Genomic DNA, 20,384 nt, shown 5'->3' with positions numbered 1-20,384 from the left:
CTCAAAGAGAAGATCTGTTTCACTTGGAGGCAAACCTCCAGGGATCTCATTAGTGCTGTCAGGAAAGGCAGAGAGGGGGCAGAGGCTGGCAGAGGGGGGGCACTGGTGGGGCTGGCAATGGGACAGGAGCTGCCAGGCAGAGCTTGGACCTGGCAGGGAAGGGGTCTGGGACAGTGGTGGGAGATGCCTTGGGGCTGGCCCCAGCCATCCCACTCTGTGAAGGCAGGGATTGGCATGACAGAGGAGCCCTGTCCTGGCAGCCCTGCACCATTGAAGCTGAGCCCTCCTTAATAGTTGCTTCTGCCTTCCTAAAGGCTCCTCTTCATCGCAAGAAGTAGGCTGTGAAAGACTAGTTTCCTGGATCTAGAAGACCAGTCTTAACATAACTGTCCCAAAAGATTTCCTTTGATATAGGCTGTAAACAAACAAAAAAACCAAAAAACAACTTTGTTCATTCCATGCAACACATCTTAGTTATAACTGCAAATCAGCTCAAGAAATTCAAACACAGACGTTGGACCACCTGTGCTACTGCTCAGCGGCAATAATATTCATCATTACAATTTCTTTCAAGCAGCATCATAAAATGCCAAATAGCACTGCGCTTCTTTAAAGCGAAATGTGTTCAAAGAAATGGGGGCTTTTAGTCTGGAACACCTGATGAAGGGGAGCGATGCATTCATTTCCCCCGTCTGGAATAAACTAAGGAGACGTTTATCAGGAAATGAGTAATGTAAATGGTTTGGCTTTCAGCAGACTTGGAAATACATACAGCAGGTTCCAGCACAGGTTTGTAAAAAATTAATTAGCAGCAAGTGTGAAAAGAAGTGATGGGTATTTATTCTCCATGCAGCAGTCTTGTTTAACTTAATAGAAGCAATTGAGCTATAAAACCCCAATGAAACACCTCCTAAAAGTTAAGTGGTTTCTCCAGATACAGAGCAGTTCATTTTATGGTAGGAATGATCAGGTATTTTAAACTCAAACATACTTAGACTCTTAACACCACAGTTAGGTGTCTGGCAAGATTGCCAGACTCCCCTAAATATCTAACTTGTTTTGCTAGCATTAAAGTCAGGGGGATTTTTGGAGCCTAATACATCCAGCTGAGCTCTATTCAGCTTCTTGAGGCAGGGGACACCATCACCACAAGCCAAGCCTGGAAACCCCTGTGTTGGGCTCACCAACACCAGTGGTGGGTGATCTTGCCAGCTAAAACCAGGGAAAATTCTGGGGATCTGCAGCAGCAGAGTGTTGGATATAATAGCATTAGTAATGATAATTTATTGCCTTATTGCAATATTTTTTATTTGCAATTATTATTGCAAATACTAAATTTACTAAAGCCTAAGGCTGCACATCACTGAACTTTTACCTAAATTGTTTGAGCTGGCTCAAACAAGGAGAGGACAAGAAAGTAAGAAAACAGCTTAAACAGGGATCTGTGAGTACCATAACCCTGCCTGGAGACAACAGGGAAACCAACCAAGAGCGAAGAAACTACTACTTTTCAAGTAATCATCGGTGCAACAAATGGGAGAATGGACAAAGACCTTGACCCATAGGGGTATAAATACCCTGGGAAATTTCCATTTGGGGTCCCTCTGAGGAGGCACCCAGCTCAAGCTGTCATACTAATAAATTCATCTTATAAAGAATTATTTTGTACCTTTTGGATAAAGCAGAAACCTAGAGTCAAACCCTGTTAAGGACACTGGATTGAACAGTTTCCCTAACACAGAGCTTGTTAGGCGAAGGAAACCTTTGCTGTAGGCAGCTAACTCCAGCTGACCCATACTGGAGGGAAACCCCCCCAGGGCAGCCTGCGGTTCAGACATCTGTGAGGACATTTCCCTTCATCCATCAACACACCAGGAAACTAATCTCAAGGTCCTGCGCAGCGCTGACAAGGATAACGGATCTCACTCAAGCACTGAAAGTTGGCTCCCTCTCTGTTAAAGCTCCGGGGGCAGATCCTGTGGTAGCAAAGCCAGCAGGGACTAATGGGCAGGGAGGGAGCTGGAGAAATCAGCACTGAGGCCACCAACCAAACCACCAGCCTGGACATGCTGAGATTTTAGCTCCACTTTTCCCAGGTGCTCTACATCTCCCAGCAGCTGGATAACAGGGCAGCAGGCTCCAGCGCTGCAGCTTCCCTGCAAACACCACAGCAGAGCACTTCGGGAGGCTATTTTAGGTTGCTCTTTTGCCAGCTCATGTAGACAGGGAAAAAAAAAAAAAAAAAATCACAACTCCGCTCAGCTGTCGCATTTGAAGTGTTAGAAACATCACTGAGGTGACAAAGCTTTTCTTTTTTAGCAGAGGAAAAAAAAAGAGAAAGAGACCTCACTCAGAAGCTGTATTTCTTCTCTCATACATGCCCACACATACTTTTTGGGGCCCCAAAAGCTCACTCAGATCACAATTGCTGTCTTTATGACCTCTGTTGTTTAGGTTGACACATTTGCACAGACACCTTTAAAGAAACATTGTCAGAAAGCACCATGGCAGCCACCTCCCCACTGGTGCCCTGACCACGCAGACCTGTTTCGCTCTCAGGTGCGAGCCAGCAGTCAACGCAGCCGGCAGGCAGCATTACATACTGAAGGATCCCACGGATGTGGGCAAACACGCACAGCTATCGGCCATCCACGCGGAGGCAGAGCCTTCACAGCTCTCACAGCAGAAGCAAACCAGCATCTGGCTCTCGTCTCATGCAACACATCAGGGGCTGTGCCCTGTCCGTGTTTGCTTCAAGAGGAGTTGCAGGACATCATCTGAGAGTCCAGGCGTTCTCATTCTTTCTTCCAGCATGACTTCTCCCTCAGCTGGCTTTGCAAAACAAGCAGTGGTGGGGTGGTTTGGGAAGATCTTGCACCCATCTCTGTTTAAGACCACCTGGGCCATCTGCAGGCAACGCAAGGCATATTTCGCTCCCTCCTGGTTTGCTAGCTCCAAAATCTTCTGTGACAGACAGCGTGACCCAGCCTCGCAGGTGGGATCCCTCCTGCCTGGCCACGTTTCGCAGTACTTTTCGTAGAAGTTGTCGAGAGATTTCCCAACACTAGTATCTTCAGCGCTGTCACATTTGTACATCCACGACAGCGCAGCATCGCCAGGCTCAGTGGGCTCATGCAGCCCGGCTTCTGGATTATAGCTCACGTTTGCTTTCTCAGCGCCTCTAGCAGAGCAGCCCCCAGGAACTGCAAAGGGCAGCCCGCTCTCTCCTGCAAACACAAGATCAATGAAACTCATTAGTCACCAGGTTGTCCCTGAGGCAAAATCTTTCTCTCTCCCCCGCCTTTTTCTTTTTTCCTTTTCCCCCACCCCCTCACTGCAGTCTGGCTGACAAACTCTGTGCAGGAGCAAGCTGAAGCACTGCTTTAAACTCCGGCCAGACTGCCAGAGGGCCTTTCTGCATGGACGCATTAAAAGCTGGGCTGTGTTTGGGGATCTCGCGGGTGTCCTAGCCTCATCCTTCTGCTACAACTTGGGCTACTTGGTGGCACGCACCTCCTGGTTGCTGTCACCCACACTTCCAAAGAGGGAGCAACCATGACTTGCTACTGCCAGAGGTGACAGCCTGAGCCACAGGAAAGTTCAGTTTGCAGCTCAAGCAGCTTGGCCTCCATCTGCTTGTCCTCCCTTCACCCCTCAGAGTAATCTTTCCCTTTCCACATTGCCCAGTTTTACCCCTGCAGGATGATGTGCGCAGTCTTGTCCTCCAGCCTTCAACCAGATCTAGAGCCATCAAGCCTACAGAGTTTGGGCATGCAAAAGGGGACCTTGTGCTTCCACAGGCAGTCCTGTTTTGGCTGCCCAGCTGCATTAAATACTCTCCCCAGCCTGCAGGAATTTGTATAGATAATAACATTTAGGTAAAAGCTGAGAACTCGTTCTAGCTTAGTTGTTGCCCTCCTTCCTTGCTGACCCATGTCTGAGTGATGGTCAGGGCTGTGGCTCACTTCTGCTCCAACATGATCAGTGGGGTGCTCTGCAGCCAGGTGCCTACACATAACTAATACGCCAGCACCGAGATACTTAGCAGTGGCATGATCGGGAAGCTCAGCAAGCCAAACGCAGCTTCCAGGACAAAAAACCTCCATAAATTGGGCTCTGGTGCCCTTGGAGTCCCCCTAACTGCAATCTCACTGCTGAGCCCTCCTCGCCAGCCTCTCTGCCAAGCACCTGAGTCACCGACAAGAGATTTCTGCAGGGCTCAGCTGGAGGTTGCAGAGCTGTCCTCCACAAGTTACATAAGCAGGACGCAGGGAGTCAGAAAAGAGCTTGATCTTTTATAAGGCTTTGGAATACGAAGTGGAGTGCAGGCCTTTATTTTGGCAAGAGACGGCTTTCAAAGGACATCTCTTTGCAGTGGCAGAAGGGTGCTGCTTCCCACCCTGTACACAAAGGGCTACCCTCCCTTTCCTGAGGGCTCGAGGATTCATTAAACTAAAGTTAAGATATCTGTGCATCCGTACTGTATATTACCTCTTTCTTCCTCCCCCTACTTTCTATCTTTGATCTTTATTTTCAATTTCACTTCCTCTCCGATTCTGCAATTTTAAGAAGAATTTTCCTTCCGCCTGCAATACGTCATTTCCAATGCGGTACAAAGAAAAGCTTAGTGGCCTCCTTTTAACATCAGCACGCGGCCAGAGTAGCAAATCAGAGCTAATCAAAGAGAACAGGTCCACCCTGCCTGAATAATCTCAGCCTGGGTGCCTCCGTTAGGCTGGAGCTGAAGCATTGTGCATCTCAGATAATTCAGTCCGGTGTCACTTGCACTCAGACTCCTGCAATGACTGCAAACCCCTGCACCACGTTACGCTCTTTCCACTCACGTGCAGCTCACTGCTGTATTTTGTAAAAAAGCAGTAGCTGCCTCCAGCTACACCATCCCAACTCCGCACGAACTGGGAAAAGCAAAATCCTGTTGGTGTCACCATATCAGAAGAGACCTTTGCAGTGGTGTTATGCCCTCCTCCTACAATTATAAGCCAGCAAGAACTATACAGTTGTCATCCTCTGTTGAAGCACAATCCATGCGATCCACCAGAGGAGTGACCAATAAGTAATTCGGGGTATATTAGTCAGAAAGTACTCAACTATATTATTAGGAGGACAATCTTTTTTTATTTACTGGTTTAAGTTTATATAGCTCTTTTTCAGCACTAGGCCTAATCTTTATAGTGGGTTATCTTTCCAGTAAAGCTCCCTTAAGGCAAGGCATGAAAAGCTGGATGCAGAATTCCCAGAGCCAATCTAAACCCTGTGAAGATGTATCTTTCCTGAGCTTCCCTGACATTTCAGTGCCTTCTCAGACTACACCTACAGAGGTCAGAGCAGAGATGAGCAGGGCCGAAGACTTGCACTTCATTCGCCTGCAATAGAGTTTCATCACTAAGGAATCTGGCCCAAAATATTTTTAGCAATTTTCACTCACTTATACTACCAAGCAGGTGTTAAAGAAAAAGAAAAAACAACCAAACAGGCCATTACTCATGTCTTGATTTCATTCTCACATGATGGATCATCATCAGTAAGAAGGTATATTATTTCATCTGCACCCCCACTCCATGCTAATTGAAGATGAGCATTTGCAGCTTATTAGTACAAGACCCGGGGGCTGGTAAAAGGATATTCTTTGTATTTATAACCCTGCTGATGAAAATTTAAAGTCTCCATCTGGTGCAGCCGATCCTCAGCGTATAACCCTACCCCCAAGCACACAATGAAATCTCCTGCTTTCAGCGATGCAACAGGTCTGCAATATTATTATTTGCACTCTCGCAAAAGCAGCTCATGAGGCTTTTTGAGGCTCCCTATAACTGTGCTGAAGCAGATATGGGCAGGGTGTAAAATTAGCTGCTGCTTCCTTGGCTATTAACTGCTTCTTGCTCAATGCAAACAATGTCTCAGCATTGGGGAGACTTCTTTCCTATTAAATGCGTAAGAATAGAGTGGAGAGAACCTACCACTAACTCGCCTCATCACCCATGATAATCTACTGCTCTGCTCCCCTCGAGCTGGCAAGGAACTGCTCAGCAGCAGTGGGGAGGTGGCCGACACAGCATCACGTGTTTGGCATGAGACCGGACTTGACCTTCTTCCAAGCCCATGATTATCATGGTATTGCAACTTGCTCATGGAGGTACAGAAAGCAGATGGGTGGGGAGGATGTTCCTCCCAGTTCAGTGCCTGGAGTGTGGGTAGATAATGGAAGCCAATGACCTCTCCAGGAGAACCTGGCAACTTTGTCCACATGAGTAGGGATGGGGGAAAGCCAACCTCAACACTTATTCTCCATTAAATTCTGATGATTTCAAGCTAATTAGTTCTCCTTCCAGGCTTTCCAAAGACAGATATTAACTTGCACAGCAAAAGGGGAAACAAAAGCTTCAAGGGGTGTAGCAAGTCTTCCTAACCCTTGTTTCATCCTGTTTTTAAACCCTTCCCGTTTTGTGACCACTTTATCCTTTTATTTTCAGTGACAGAGCTCCAGAAAACTTCAAACATTCAATCTTAATGCATGAAAATTCAAAAGCTCCCAGCCACTGACCCATTAATAAGACTGTTTAATCAGCATTAGCAGCATAACATTTCATACATCAGAAACCTCCAAACTGGCACACAACACTGCACAATCTTCCCCTACCCTCATGTTAAGACTTCAGCTAATTTCTTTGCAAGATGCACTGCTGGAGGCATGCAAGAGGTCAACATATAGCACCAAAACAGCAGCTACCTTGGCCCTTGCAGCTTTTTTCCCCCAGGTGCTCAAGTCTTTGACCCTTTCAGCAATTTGACTGACCACATACTCTGGATTTCTCAGGACAAGGACCGAATCTTTCTTGTTGCCTCTGCTGTGCCACCTTCAATGACTAAGAAAACTAGGGGAGTGGGAAGGGAAAAATCATTTTTTCCAACAGAAGTAAATTAATCTGGAGACATGCATATTGTCCTTATGTTCATGGTGTGACTGAAGCTCAACCAGATGTTGGTGAGGAATGCGCTCAAGCAAACTCAATGATTAAGTCAAAGACTGACTGAAAGCCAGAGGTTCCCAGAGTGACAGAGGTTATTTAGGTATGCAGCTCTGAGATGATGTTCTGGCAAAACACATCTGCTTCCTGCTGTTGCCATCCTGCCTGCTCCAAAGGCCAGAAGACACCATTAGGATCAGCTTGTCTGAACAAACATCCCTGAACAAAGGCTCTCATAGAGCTGAGCAACAAAACAGTTGAAAGGGGAAAAAAAGAAAGAGGAGAGTGATAGAAGAGAGAAACCACTTTCCTTGGGTGATGCTATTCCAAAAGTCACCAATATTTTGCCCTAGATCTCACTGGGTGTAGATGGGGCTGAGCAGAACTTAGATCCAGTTTTTTTTTCCAAGTGGCTGGAGAAAAGCAGAAGCAGGAGATCCTATTCTAGCTGGGGCAGATGGACTCCAGCTGCAGACACCTATGCCAGAGCTCAAAACACAGCCTTGCCTGAGGCACCAACATGATTTTGCTCAAGATCTCCAAGAGACTACAAACCAAACCTGCCTCATGGCACATCACAGCTTACTGATGCTCCCACTCTCTTCCTCAGAGGAGAGGAAGGGCTCCTCAGCCCTCCCATGATGGTTACCAAATCAGTCACTTCTTGCACTGGACATCCCTGCACACCCACCTTAGCACGCTCCTCCTACCCACACGAGTTTTCTCCCCTCTGTGACTTGTCATCACTAAAGCCAACACATTCTCTGCATCTGTGGGCAAAGTCAAACAAGAGGATGAGACCACAAGCTACCACGCAGGTTTGTGGATGGTGACCATTAAGGAGGGGCCATCTAGATGTTCCCATAGATTGTGTTATTTCTTTCCCTGCCAACCTGCTAGGATATACCTGACCAGAGGCAGAAGCAATCACCCCACGTATAGGAAAGGGTCTCCTACCTTTGTGGTCGCTACTAAGTGATACAACAAGAGATACACACATCATCACAGCGGGTTGCTCCAGCCCTGTCAGCACCATAAGGAAATCCCTTGAAGTAGCCCCAATATGGCAGAGCTCCCCGCTGACAGCATATCCATGCCAAACCACATTGCTAGGGGGATGATCTACCAGCACAGGCACAAGAGGCAAACCCAAACCTGTGTTGCTGAGGAGCTCCCCATGTACCCATACACCTTAATTATGTGCACTGAGCACTAGAGACAGCTTATGCATAAAAAAATATATATCTATCTTTCATTCTCTTCAATAGGCTGAACGTTTCGCCTGGCTGATTTTCAGCAGGAGTGAGCGTATCAGCATGGCAATGCGATTCCACACTGGTCTGCAAAAAGAGAGGAAATTTAGTCAGAGTTTAGCAGGAGCTCATTATACCCCAGTCTCACATAGCACCTCGATCCACCAGCAGTGACATACAAGAGCGCTCAGCCATGATGCAGCTAGATGCTTTGGGACCAAATGCTATTGCCCTTCCTTGCATTAACAAAACTTCCATTGGTTGCAGCAGTTAAAAACCCACATGGGACTTGCTGATTGCATATTCCAACTGACATAAAGGGCTATTGTATTATCCTTCATATGACTTCTGTTACTAACATTTAAATTGCAATAGCCCCAAAAGCCAAATACCGAGTCCAGGCTCCACTGTGCTAGGTGCTGTACAAACACCTATGTCCTCAAGTGACAAATCCTAAAGCCTTTCTTAGGCCGTATTGTAAACTCTACTGTAATTCTTCAATCTCTGCACACACCCCTGCCTTGCAGAAAACAACCGCTTCCCGCTTGCATCGTTTGGGAAACCTTCCAGCATCTAAAGCAAAGGCAAAATGGAATTTTCAATGACATTATCTATCATTCAAAAAAGCACTTTTAAGCAGAGGAAAATGTGCTCCTGGTGGGTATTTAAATGGTGAAGTGAAAGCGAAAATAAGAATGTAATAAGCTTCGCTACATTGCTGTCTCCCTGAAGACACAGAACAGCCTTCTCAGGCAATGATACACAGTGAGGCTACAGCTCCCAAGACAGGACCTTTGAGACCCTGGCTGACACAAGACAACCATTTGGTTAATCCAAGGGCAAGAGGCACAAGGGCCACAGTGTCCAAAGGGCTGGCTGCTCAGCTAGGACACCTGCATGCTCTCAGCCCGCTGTCACCCAGGAGCTGGGTGAAAGACTAGGGCTGCAAGAGGGGAAGGCAGGGCCTGGAAAAACTTGGAGAATGGAGGAAAGGGAGGTAGCAATGGAGGAACAGCACTGGGTAGAGCCCATGGTTGAGTCAGGCTCACCACCTTTCTCTTTGACCTGCTGCACATGGTATGAGAAGTTGGTGGGGGTTAATTTGCATGAGATAAGATGTAAGCAGTTATTCTCAGGAAGCATGAGCCGTCCCCTTTCTGTCCAGCTCCCTCAGGGATTTGACACTCAAGAAGCATAAAACGCCAGGCAAATGAAAAAGTGCTTTTGAAATGCAATAAGCAGGCATAATGTGTCCCCCTAGACCCTCTTCCAAGTGTCACACTTGGTATTAAGCTCTGCCCTGCTCGGAGACCTTGCAGCTGATGCCTCCCCGTGCCACGCTTTGAAGACAGCTGGAAAACTCAAGAAAATGAAGTCTTTTGGAGGAGGCACTAGTTAAACACAATGGATTTTAACCACAGAGCAAGCCAGCTAATGATGTGAACTGCTGCAAGTTAACCACCCTTATTTTCCAAAAACTGAGCAATAGGCACCACTGTCTTCTCACAAACCTGTTTCTAAGCAACCAAGCCCCAGGTCCAGGGCAACAGGCAGCCAGAAGCAGCAACACCCAGTGTTAAATATTATCACCTCTGGCAATACTCCAAATAAAAGCCTGATGTTGGTGTATTCTCAGCCAGGCCCCCGAGCAATGGGCATTGCATGCAACCGCCCCAAACAGCTGCTATAAGCACAAAGGAGCATCTTTCACTGCAAAGATCCCTGTTATCTCTGAAGAGAGGGGAATTAGCATAACAGGGCTAGCTTTTATTTTTATGTAGCTAGTGCCTGCCTTGGAGTTCATCACCATTTTAAGAATTGAAATAGAAAAGTTAAACTTTTAATAGAGGCATTTAGATTGTTTTAACTTCTATGAATCTGTAGACAGTAAAACACCTAAAGCATCCTACTTGTATCAAATTGTGATTTTAAAAAGCTTTTTAAGATCTAAGGTTAAAGATTCTACTATCAAGAGTAACCTTTCTCTGAAACAAAAATACTAAAAAGCCTGCTTATGTAGCTGAAAACATTAGCTGTCAATTAAAGATATCATCCAGCAGAGCCGGTCATCCAGTGGCTTTATTAATCTGCAGCTCTCCACTCCTTTCCTATTACTTATCAGTCTCAGAAACTGAGGGTCAGACTCACTTTGTCCATGTAATGCTAAAGGCACTAGTATTTCCAAGGATATGCTATGAAAGGGCTTCTTAAGCTAATTACTTGGTTTCCAACTAGGCATCAGGAGAGCACGGGGAAGGGACGGCAAGAATAGCATCACGCCTGTTCACACATGTGGGCACAGCCCTTCTGGGCTGGACCACGCTCTCCCCTTAGCCACTGCAAAACATCCCGAGGGACTTTTACAGGGTGACAGACAGGATCCGACAGGAACATCCCCAAGCCAAGCCTCGGGTTTCAGCCACGCTGATTCAGACGGGATTCTCTGTGCGTGAAAGCAAGCACCATCCTCTCGCGGGAAGCCCTCTCCTCGGCAGGACAGCACTGTTGCTCTGTCCATGGAGGGGTTTGCAGCTGTTTGAACTGGGTTTGATCCCTTTCCTCCTGTGAGCAGGCAGCAGCCATTTCTTAAAAGATCAATTTTTTTTTTTTTAAACAAAAACTTGCAATGTTTGCATTTGCACACACACACACACGGAAAGCTATAATTTAGCCCCAGACCATATTTGTCTTTAAGCTCTATTTCATAATAAAAGCAAAAGTCTGGTGCTCCAAGCCAGCAAGAAACTGCCTGCCTGATAGTCATTGCTCAAAATTCAAGAGGAATTGTACAAAGGAAAATGGGTTTCTGTTTATGGCACCTGAAGGAGCCGTCTCGCTTACTCACACAGCACAGCTAAAGCAAACAGGGTTGTCTGCTTTTGCAAAGTTTTTTTTCTTCCCCTGCTTAGAAATTAGAAATTCAAGTCTCATCTATTCTTTTTCCAGCTAACTCCACAAGCGCTTCAGGAACTATTAGCTTTCTGACGTGAGGACAATTTTTCAAGGAGCCCTAATTAACTGCCAGGGAATTAATTTTTGTTCAGGCCCTGAGCGTGGTTACTAGCTAGTTAATGCTGGAATTGGGAAAGAGAGATTTGCCATGGCCAACTCTCCACCTAAGAGGTGAGAAAGTCCCTGGGGAACATGAGTCATGCAAGAGCAGCTCTCGTGGAGATGAGAAAGGATTGATGGAAGACAACAGTCCTCACAGTCCCAAGGTAAGAGACAGGCTGGAGGAAAACCTCTGTGTTTCTGCCAAGACAAACAGCAGAGAAGACACTGCACTTTCAGACATTCTCCAAGTGTTGCCATGCAGAACTGACAAGCCGAGAGCTTAAATTAAGAGAGCGCTTGCACATCTAGCTGGATGATAATTAGTGATCAGAGACAGTTCTAGCAGAAATAAATAAATAAATCCAGAAGGGTTAAGCCCCTTTCTTCAGGGCTTTAACAAATCCTGCGCTAGAGGCAGAAATGGGGTTTAAAAGGAAGCATATTGGGTACTGCAGCCACCTGTTTTGGAGAATGGGGAGGAAGTAAGATAGCAAAACCTTACCTCTTACTCTGAGCCATTCAATACTGGCCACTGCCAATGACAGGAAACAACTAGAGATTACAAGTCCTAATGAACAAAACAATATCTCTATCTGCACATATTAAAACCAAAACAAAAGCCAAAGCAACACACTCCTTGATATATTAAATACTCTGCCTTTCACCCAGAGTCACATACTTCCAGTCCCCCAGTGAAGGCAACAACCCTCAGCCCATGCCCTTGGCAAGGAGAAGCAGGCAGCTCTCTCAGGTCATCAGTGGCTCAAGTTTCAGCATCGGTTTCAGAAATGCCACCCTCAGCTTCTCACGGCACAGTGACACACATGACACTTTGCCCAGAAAAACCAAGAATACAGTACTGTTCATACAGCTAGAAGCCATTAAGAATCATTAAGGCATTTTTTCAATGAAATATGGCAAGACAAAAACATTTATTCGAAAGGATCAGAACAGTACATAAAATTCAGCAAAGATTTCCCTTATTACAGATGCAATGCTATGTCCTTTTACCACCACCATTAGCCATCTTCATGGGAAGACGACACAGAGGCCTGGACTCTGATGTGGAAGAGATACCTACGTACCCCAGGGTACCTGTAAAACAGCTACTGTGGGCAGAAGAAAATACTCTAAAATAGTGAATTTTTAGAACTGAGTCAAGTAAGGCAGATGAAAGTGATAGCTGACTTAATTATAATTTCCAGTTCTTTATCCCCTCCAACCCGTGCATCTGTACATTCAATGTCCACTGACTAATTTAGGTTCTTATCCAGATCCCAAAGCAGTGGCTTGATTTTCAGAAGTGCCAAATATACAAATGCTCTCATAGATGTTAGAAGAAGCTAGAGAGACTTCAGTTCTTCTGAGGAAAACCAGGCCATCTAAGCTTTAACATTCCTAATTATCTCACACAAATATCTGGAGATCCCAATCAGTAACAGATCACCACAAATTACATAGGAAAATATGACAGGTACCCTCTGGCTCTCAGTTTTGAGTGTCCTGATTCATCATTCCCTGCCCCCCGAGGCTGAAAGCATTAGCGTGGAAACACCATGAGAATCATCTACAGATGGACTTATTTTTTCCAGTCAGGAAAGAAATAGATGAGTATTTGGGGTCTGTCCCTCTTCAGATCAAAACTTTTTACCTCTAGGCAGGCCTGACCTTTCACTAACAGAGAAACACTAGCAGTGGTGTAGCTTCCCTGACAGTCCTTGCAATAAGATGACTTCAAAACCAAGCTCCCCATTTGTGCCATGCTCCAGAAATTGTGCTGCATGCCAGACACGTGCAGCAAGGCTCACGCTTCTTTTAGAAGTGAGAGTAGGAAAGAAAAAAACCCAAAGAAATGATCTTTATAAGGTCAGGCAAATAACAGGTATGAAGGTGAAATCTGATGTTCTGGTGAAGATTTGAATGCGGGGGGGTGACACATTTAGAGCCACAGGGCATCCTGCCATGGCCTCGCCTTTCCTCCTATGCCAGCTGTGAGATGCAGCAACGCATCCGATATTCATCCAACCAGGCTCGCAAACAAGGACAGAAGTTTTTCAGCAGGGAAGCAAGATATCAATCTCTCTCTCTCAGCCTTCCACCAGCTAATAAAGGAAATGTCCTCAGACTGAAGAAGGCAGAGTCAGATATCAGCATCAAACAGTCATCAAGGAAATTTTCGAGAGACAGAACACACGTAATTGCAACAGGGGACAATGAAAACAAGCAAGATATACAAGTTTAATACCTTGGAGACATGTTTGTCACCTGCCCATGCATTCTAGCTTGCTAGTTTACAAGTAAACTGAAATAAACAGCTAAGCCATCTAGTTCAGCTGCAATATTACACAAAAGCAAGGAATGAGTAGAAAGATTATGGGACTGGAGTGACAAGCACATTTATAGACCATTCACAAATGCCAGAGGCTTGAGAACCACAAGGGCTTTTTCTTAATTATCTCCACACCGTCTCTGGGATCACTGAAAACCTCTTCCATCAAAATCAGCCTGGTAGAAAATTAGATTTTGAACAAAAGGGTTTTGCTGTTTCATCAGTTACCTTTCTGCAGGGATTGTCATGCTGCTTGTAAACCAAGCATCTCAAAAGCATAGAAAGGAAAAAGCATGAAAAGGAGAAAGTCACTTAGCAAGCATCTAGAGCAGTCTCCATCCATGTCTTCCTCCTTTTCGTCCTCTCAGCCACAGGTCAGCAAGCCAGTTATTAGGAGAAAGGCTTGGCAGTAGGGGCATTTGCCAGCTATAACTCAGCTTCTCCATTTAAGGATAAACAGTAAAAGCTTTCATTCGCTTCACATTTGCTACTGAAAAAAAGCAAACTAAAACCCCGTGTTTCCCATGCCATACTGAGTCCGACCGGGCTGCCCACCGGCATTTCTGTCCCGTACAGCCCGATGCTGCTGCATGGGAGCTGCCAGACCGCTTGGACAGTTTCTCACAGAAACACTTTCAACTACTGACGAACTGTGGTTAGTGATAGTTACTGCAACCATACAACGTTCTTGCACCACACTTCTATGACTTTGACATCTATATGGCCAGAAAAGTCCAGGCACGTGAATATTTTGCATTGCCAACTTGAAAACATACACAAGTATCTGAACAAAAATTCACTCCTACAAAAACAACATAAAACAAATGAGCAAGTTACAGCAATTCAAGCTTTCTTTTAATAAAGGAAAGGTTTTAGGCTGTGAGGCTGCCTAGCTGAAAACAACTCCCTCGTTCTAAAGTATCACACATGTAAGAAAGGTAGGAAAAAAGATAAAACTATCCTTTCAAAACAAGTAGAGTTAAAGCTTGTTAACTCCCATAAAGACTGTACAGACACATACTGTGCAGTGTTTTTCATAATCCACCTGAGTGTGTAAACATTCGCAGCACTTACAGATAGCAAGGAGCTGCACCCTTTTTCAAGGGGATGCAAGAGTGCTTGTACGACTTCCAACACAGCAGCGAGAGGAGTTACAATCCTGTTTCTTTAGAATTAGCTCCTTGAAAATGGGTCTGAAGGAACCAGTGGCTGCAGTGCAGATACTAAATGCACCAGAATGTGGTTCCTAAAACGATGCACAGAGTATGAGCAGCTCCGCTCTCAGGCTGGGGGTACAACAGGAGTTACCACACTCGTAGTAACGTTGCCTCTTCTTTTTAAAGCGTCATTTAAGGACCAGTCATCCCTGAGTCCTCATGGAGTAGCAGCATTCCTGGCAAACCATTAAGACAAACAGTACTTCATATTAATATAGCAATTCACACAGTCAAAGGCTAGGGCAAATATTTACTGAAGTAATGAATACCTTAATATAGGACACTTATCTGCAGCACATACGACGTAGAAGAGAAAGTTGAACTATTTCCAGAACAGAGAAACAATCATCCTTGCTTTTCATATTAACAGTGAATGTATGTTCAGTTTTTTGAATAAAATGGTAGATTTTTATATCTAGGCTAGAGGTGTTTGGCAGCTATATTCTCATATCGGCTAAAGTCTCCTGGTTCAAATTCAAGATCTAGGTGGGGAGTTTGACAGTCCATGTAACTTATGACCAGCCTGAGCATTTAGTTTTGAAAGGGCCTAAGGAAAACAGAATTCAAACAGATTGGGTTCTGTGACTGTAGTACACACATCTGCATATTTATAAATAAAGCAGGACATTGAGATAAAAGGATTTCAGTAATTATATTCAGTTCAAGTTTTGGAATTGGTCTTCAAAGGCTAGTTAATGTTTGTGGCTTTTTATTTATTATTATTTTTTTTTTTTTAAATCAAGCACAGACAAGATGAGGACTCCAAGGACATAAGTAATGAATTTGTATTCTGCTACCTTGACTACCTGCTTCCTTAATCTCTTTCATTTTCTCGCTCTCAGTGGATTGATTTGCTCATAAGCCATCCCCAAAGCCTCAGCACCCTCCGGAGGGATGACTCTTCTGCAAAGCGTAGACATTTGTCTCCTGGAAGAGGTATAGCTGCAGGGATGAAAGCGTGCCCCAAAAATGCTCATATCCAACAATGACTCGCATATGAATAACGTGATTAACTTACAAAGGCAGCAGGTGGGTGTATTTCCCATTAATTGAATTAAGTCAGGAGCAGTTGTCAGAACAAAACCGACATCCAGAGCACCCTTAGCTCAGAGGTTAAGATCTCCAGGGTCACAGTGCTGGAGCCCCTCATTTCCTCCACTCTCCAAACAAATCTGCTTTCTACTTGCCCATTCCAGTTCCTCTTGGGCACATTCACATGGCAAAGATTAATCGTGACTCTTAAGACAGCAGAAGATGCATCTAAAGCTTGCTTTAGCTGGAAGAATGTTTAATGCATTAAGGGCACAAAAAATGCCAGAGCCTTTGGGTGAGCAATTGGATCAGGATATAATAAAGGTCACAGATTTTAAATAAAACAAATACGCCTGTCTCCACAGGGGCTCGGTTGTGCCCTTAGTGCCTGTCTCTGTAGCAACCGTCACTCATTCTTTTTATTAAAAAAGAGGCCAGTCTGCTGCATCAGATTTGTAAGAATTTGGGACAAAAGGTGAAGGCAAATGTGCATTTTAGCAAGGGCAGCTCTGGTGTCCTCAGGTAGCCAGGCACAAAGCACCGCGCTAGCAAAGTGACACAGTCCTGAACGCAGCATGCAAGGTTAGTCATGGGGTGTGACCCTGCTCTTTTTAAACACAACTCCACCAGCACAGCCATACGCTAGAGAATGAGTTGAAGAGGTCCAGTTTGTCTTCTACCCACCCCTCTGCCAAGGTGCGGGGCTCAGCACGGCTCCTACCATGTGTTCATGACTATTACCACGCTTAAAGGCATGGGCACACACGAGATAGGACGTTTGCCTTGCCCCCTTTTAACAACAACAACACATATACACACTTAATTCTTCAGAAACATCTGAGTCTGCCCCATCGTGTTACCTAATGCTCAGCTCCACTTGTCTCACTGGATTTGAGATCAAACTCCCACCACAGATTTCCACTGGCGATTACAAACAAGGTGGTGGTTTGTTCTTTCTGCTGCTTTCCTGTGTTTTCCCCTTGTGTTGCAGAAAAATAATTTAAAGACAATAGGAAAGAAATGCAAATAGTGGCGATTCTTATGTTTGTACAAAACCCTAAGCTTCTAAAACGCAGTTTGTGCGATAGGGGACAAAAGGTTTTTGCACTCTTTAGCCAAAAACAGCCCAAGGAAAAGGTGATTGAAAAGAAATTATGTCCTAGCTACAGGTAAATTATATTACAGATAGCTAGTTATCCAACAGGAACACTGTGGACTATGATATCCATCAAAATGAATTTAATTACCCTTAAAATCAGAGAACCTGCAAGTTTCCCTAAAAAATAGGAGTTGAGCTTTTAATTGTTTTCACTGCAGACACAAACAAAAGACACTGATTAACTTACTGGGCTCAGGAGAGGTAATTATTTTGCAGCAGATGCATCTGTAAAAGCAATTCGGTGACAGCTCCAGATTTAATCTCCCTTTGTTTTATGAAAGCCATCTGCACAAATTATTTTTTTCCCCTAGATTTCAGGTTTCGAGACGAACTCTGCTCAGGGAGAACACAAAACTCAATTACAGCCCAGTGTCAGTATCTTCTGATGCTGGAGACGCATGCTACAGACTACATTAATGAAAGCTCCCTAGCTGAAAACAGTTTAATTTCCTTTAAAAAGAAAGTTTTGTAAAAATATTAAAAAGATGAAGGCAAGCAGATGAACAGATTACTGAGCAAATATGAAGGCAGCATATTTTTAAAGTTTTTAGCCTAGAAAAAAACTATGACATATTTGCATAAAGTAATCTCTTACAGCCAGCGTGCTGCTGTGTTCTGCAATATCACCCAAAGAGCAGCGCACCCAGACAGCACCGTTCTGTGCTAGTACCTCCAGATAAGAAAAGCAGCAGGTTTTATTGATTCAAGTTCAACCACTGAATGAACTACAGCATCCACGCCAAGCCTTCCCTGCTGGGCATTGAGCAAAGGGTTCTGGGAGGCAGCCACAGACTACAGCACTGTTCAATGGTACCGAGCAATCAGTGCTTGCTGCCACGCTCGCTCCTCAGGCTGCGCCCGCTCTGCAGGGCGTCCCGCGTCGTCCCTCACCCAGCCCCAGGGCTGCTCTTGGTGCCGAGGTAGAGCCAGCGCACTGCAGATGGCTTATTGCATCTCCTTTGTCATCGCTTTTTTGCCTTTAATGAGAACGTGACGTGCCCCAGCACACATTTGGGACAGAGATGTTTTTTAAAGCCTGCACTGAGCTTTAGGGAGTATTCACATAAACATTAACTAAACCAGAGACGCTCCTGCAAACACTCCCAGCAGAAAGCAGAGACTGTTTGGGACAAAGTACTGCAGAAAAGGACAAAGTAAGAGTTAAATCAACACAGTCATGTAGATTTTGCTCTAACAGAGGCAGGATAGAGAATACTAACGCCTTCTCTAGGAAGGGATGTGGCATCCCTGAAGGTAATGGGCTCTGCCTCATTGCTTGCTCTTTCATCGTAGGTGGAAGTAAAACATTGGAGCCAAGCCACAGGGATGTTCAGATGTACATACAAACTCACCACCTCTACTCAAAGTGTTTCAAGCAACAGTCCCTCCCCACCTTTCATTCGTTAGCTGCAAGAGCAGTTAGGGATACTATGGTATCCAGAAGAGAAGTAAAATCCATGGGAAAATGTTTCTGCTCCTCTGAGGAACCACCAGCTCAGCTTCAAACTAGGCAGCCTGGCAGAGCCTCAGAAACCTTGGCAGATTCAGGGCAAGTCCACTCACTGAGGCTGCTGGACCCAACCAGGCCAGGCCAAGCTCCCCCTCTTCTTTCAAGTTCACCCACTATTTTCAGATCACTCTGGCTTTAAGATCCACTCCAAGACCCCAGAGAAATCAAGATAAGCAGGCACCCAGAATTAATATCTGATGAGGCCCAAATTCCCCCTAGCTAAAGCAGTACAACTCTAACACTGCTTTCCTTTCTATGGCTTAGCTGTAAAGAGAATTTGGCTCTTCAAGTCTGACCACTACCCATTCATTTTCTGCCAGTCTGGAAAGGCAATTTTTTTTTTTTTTATTTTTATTTTTTTTTTTTAAAAAAGCACACAGCTGAGTAGAGAGGAACTGGCAGAGACTCCTGCCAGATGATTTCAGAAGAAAATCAGAAGCACGTGACTTTTTTTTTTCTAAATAGGGGAATGGGGAGGCAAGAGTATTCTGCAAGTCTTTGCAAGGCAATTACTAATGACTAATAGGGGTCAAATTAGCCAGAATAAAAGCCACACATTGCTGATTCCCAGAAAGCTCAGAGTGCAACACTTCAGCACAAGCACAATCAGATATTGGTGTCTAGAAAGAGCACCAGCGTTTGTGCTGCATGGAGGAAGACTTTGGCAAACCAAGAGTAATGAGGCAGGTTACTGGTCCAGGATATTAGCACCAGCCATGTGCACTTTTAAAGGTGAATTACTGCATGAAAGAATTTAAAACCTGAAGTTCTCATCCAATGACCAACTCTTCAGCATGCTGTAAAGATAACTAGTCAACTAATGCATTATGGAACAGGAAGGCTCCTCTAAATATTTCATTGCCAGGTATTGTTAATGAGAGCAGGCATCAAGAATTTAAGTGACTGAATATTTTGTGCGTGCATGTGGGAAGACCACAGGCAGTAACAGCATTTTGTTTTCCACGCAAAGAATTACTTTTGCCAACAGTGCATATTCTTCCTTCTTTTCCCACACAGTTTAGCTCATCCCAAGGGGCGCGCAGATCACAGTTACTAATTATAAAACATGATGGTTACATTCTGCGCATTGGATCCAACTTTCAAGCTCATTTTTGTTTTGATCCTTTGAAGAGGAATGATCCCTCTTTTCCTCTCAAGAGGGTGGAGGGGGATAGAGACAAATCCTTAATCAGGAGTAAGTCAGTCTCCAGCAGCAGTCAGTGGACTGGTGAGGGCTAAACAACAATAGTGGATCTCTTTACCATGCCAAAACATTTCCTTTATATGCCAGGATTGCTGGGCTGAAGGCTACTGATATATCCTCACATTCACTCTAACGTAGAGGTGAAACCCACCAGTGCAAACTGCCCAGCTAAGCCACTGGCTCCAACTTTGCTTCCGAAACACTGCCACAGGCTCTGCTGCTAATTCACAAACACATGCTATTAGACAAGTGCCTTATGTAAAATAATTAGCAGCAATAACAAACATCCTACCACAAAGCACTGGTGCAGCATGAAATGGATTTTTCTGAAGTTATTTTATTTTGCATCTTCTGCTATCTTCATTATATTTTTAATTAAAACTGCACCAGGAGAAAAATTAACCCAGGAACAACCTCATTAGCCACCCAGGGAAGCAGCACCAGAGAGCACTGTTAATACCGTTGGGAAGTGCAGACAGCAGCAGCGTGAACCAGCTTCTGCTTCAATTCAGCACTTCACCAGAAAGTTTATCCCTTCAAGAAATTATTACTAAATTAGAGATATCAAGAGACAGATCCCACTTGTGCTGTACTGTGACTAGGAGTAAAGATGGTATTATTCTATGGTCTTTATAGACAT

At 44.8% G+C, this 20,384-nt stretch overlaps 1 protein-coding gene across 12 annotated transcripts in view; it reads right to left on the bottom strand.

Moving 5' to 3' along the window:
• Positions 1 to 446: 446 nt before the first annotated feature.
• SHLD1 (shieldin complex subunit 1) overlaps positions 447 to 20,384 on the bottom strand; it is a 60,884-nt gene continuing 40,946 nt past the window's right edge. For 11 of the 12 annotated variants that reach the window (XM_064510101.1, XM_064510108.1, XM_064510102.1 and 8 more), the window contains one exon: positions 447 to 3,227. In XM_064510101.1, the coding sequence (XP_064366171.1) occupies positions 2,725 to 3,227 (503 nt within the window). In that variant the 3' untranslated portion in view covers positions 447 to 2,724. Of the gene's footprint in view, positions 3,228 to 7,728; positions 8,327 to 20,384 lie in introns of those variants that run through there. The other variant, XR_010388674.1, reaches the window with a different exon arrangement.

The sequence above is a fragment of the Dromaius novaehollandiae genome, chromosome 3 (genome assembly GCF_036370855.1).
Source record: "Dromaius novaehollandiae isolate bDroNov1 chromosome 3, bDroNov1.hap1, whole genome shotgun sequence".
Lineage (NCBI taxonomy): Eukaryota > Metazoa > Chordata > Aves > Casuariiformes > Dromaiidae > Dromaius > Dromaius novaehollandiae.
The sequence above is the reverse complement of the archived record's forward strand: the minus strand, read 5'-3'. Positions and strand labels throughout refer to the sequence as shown.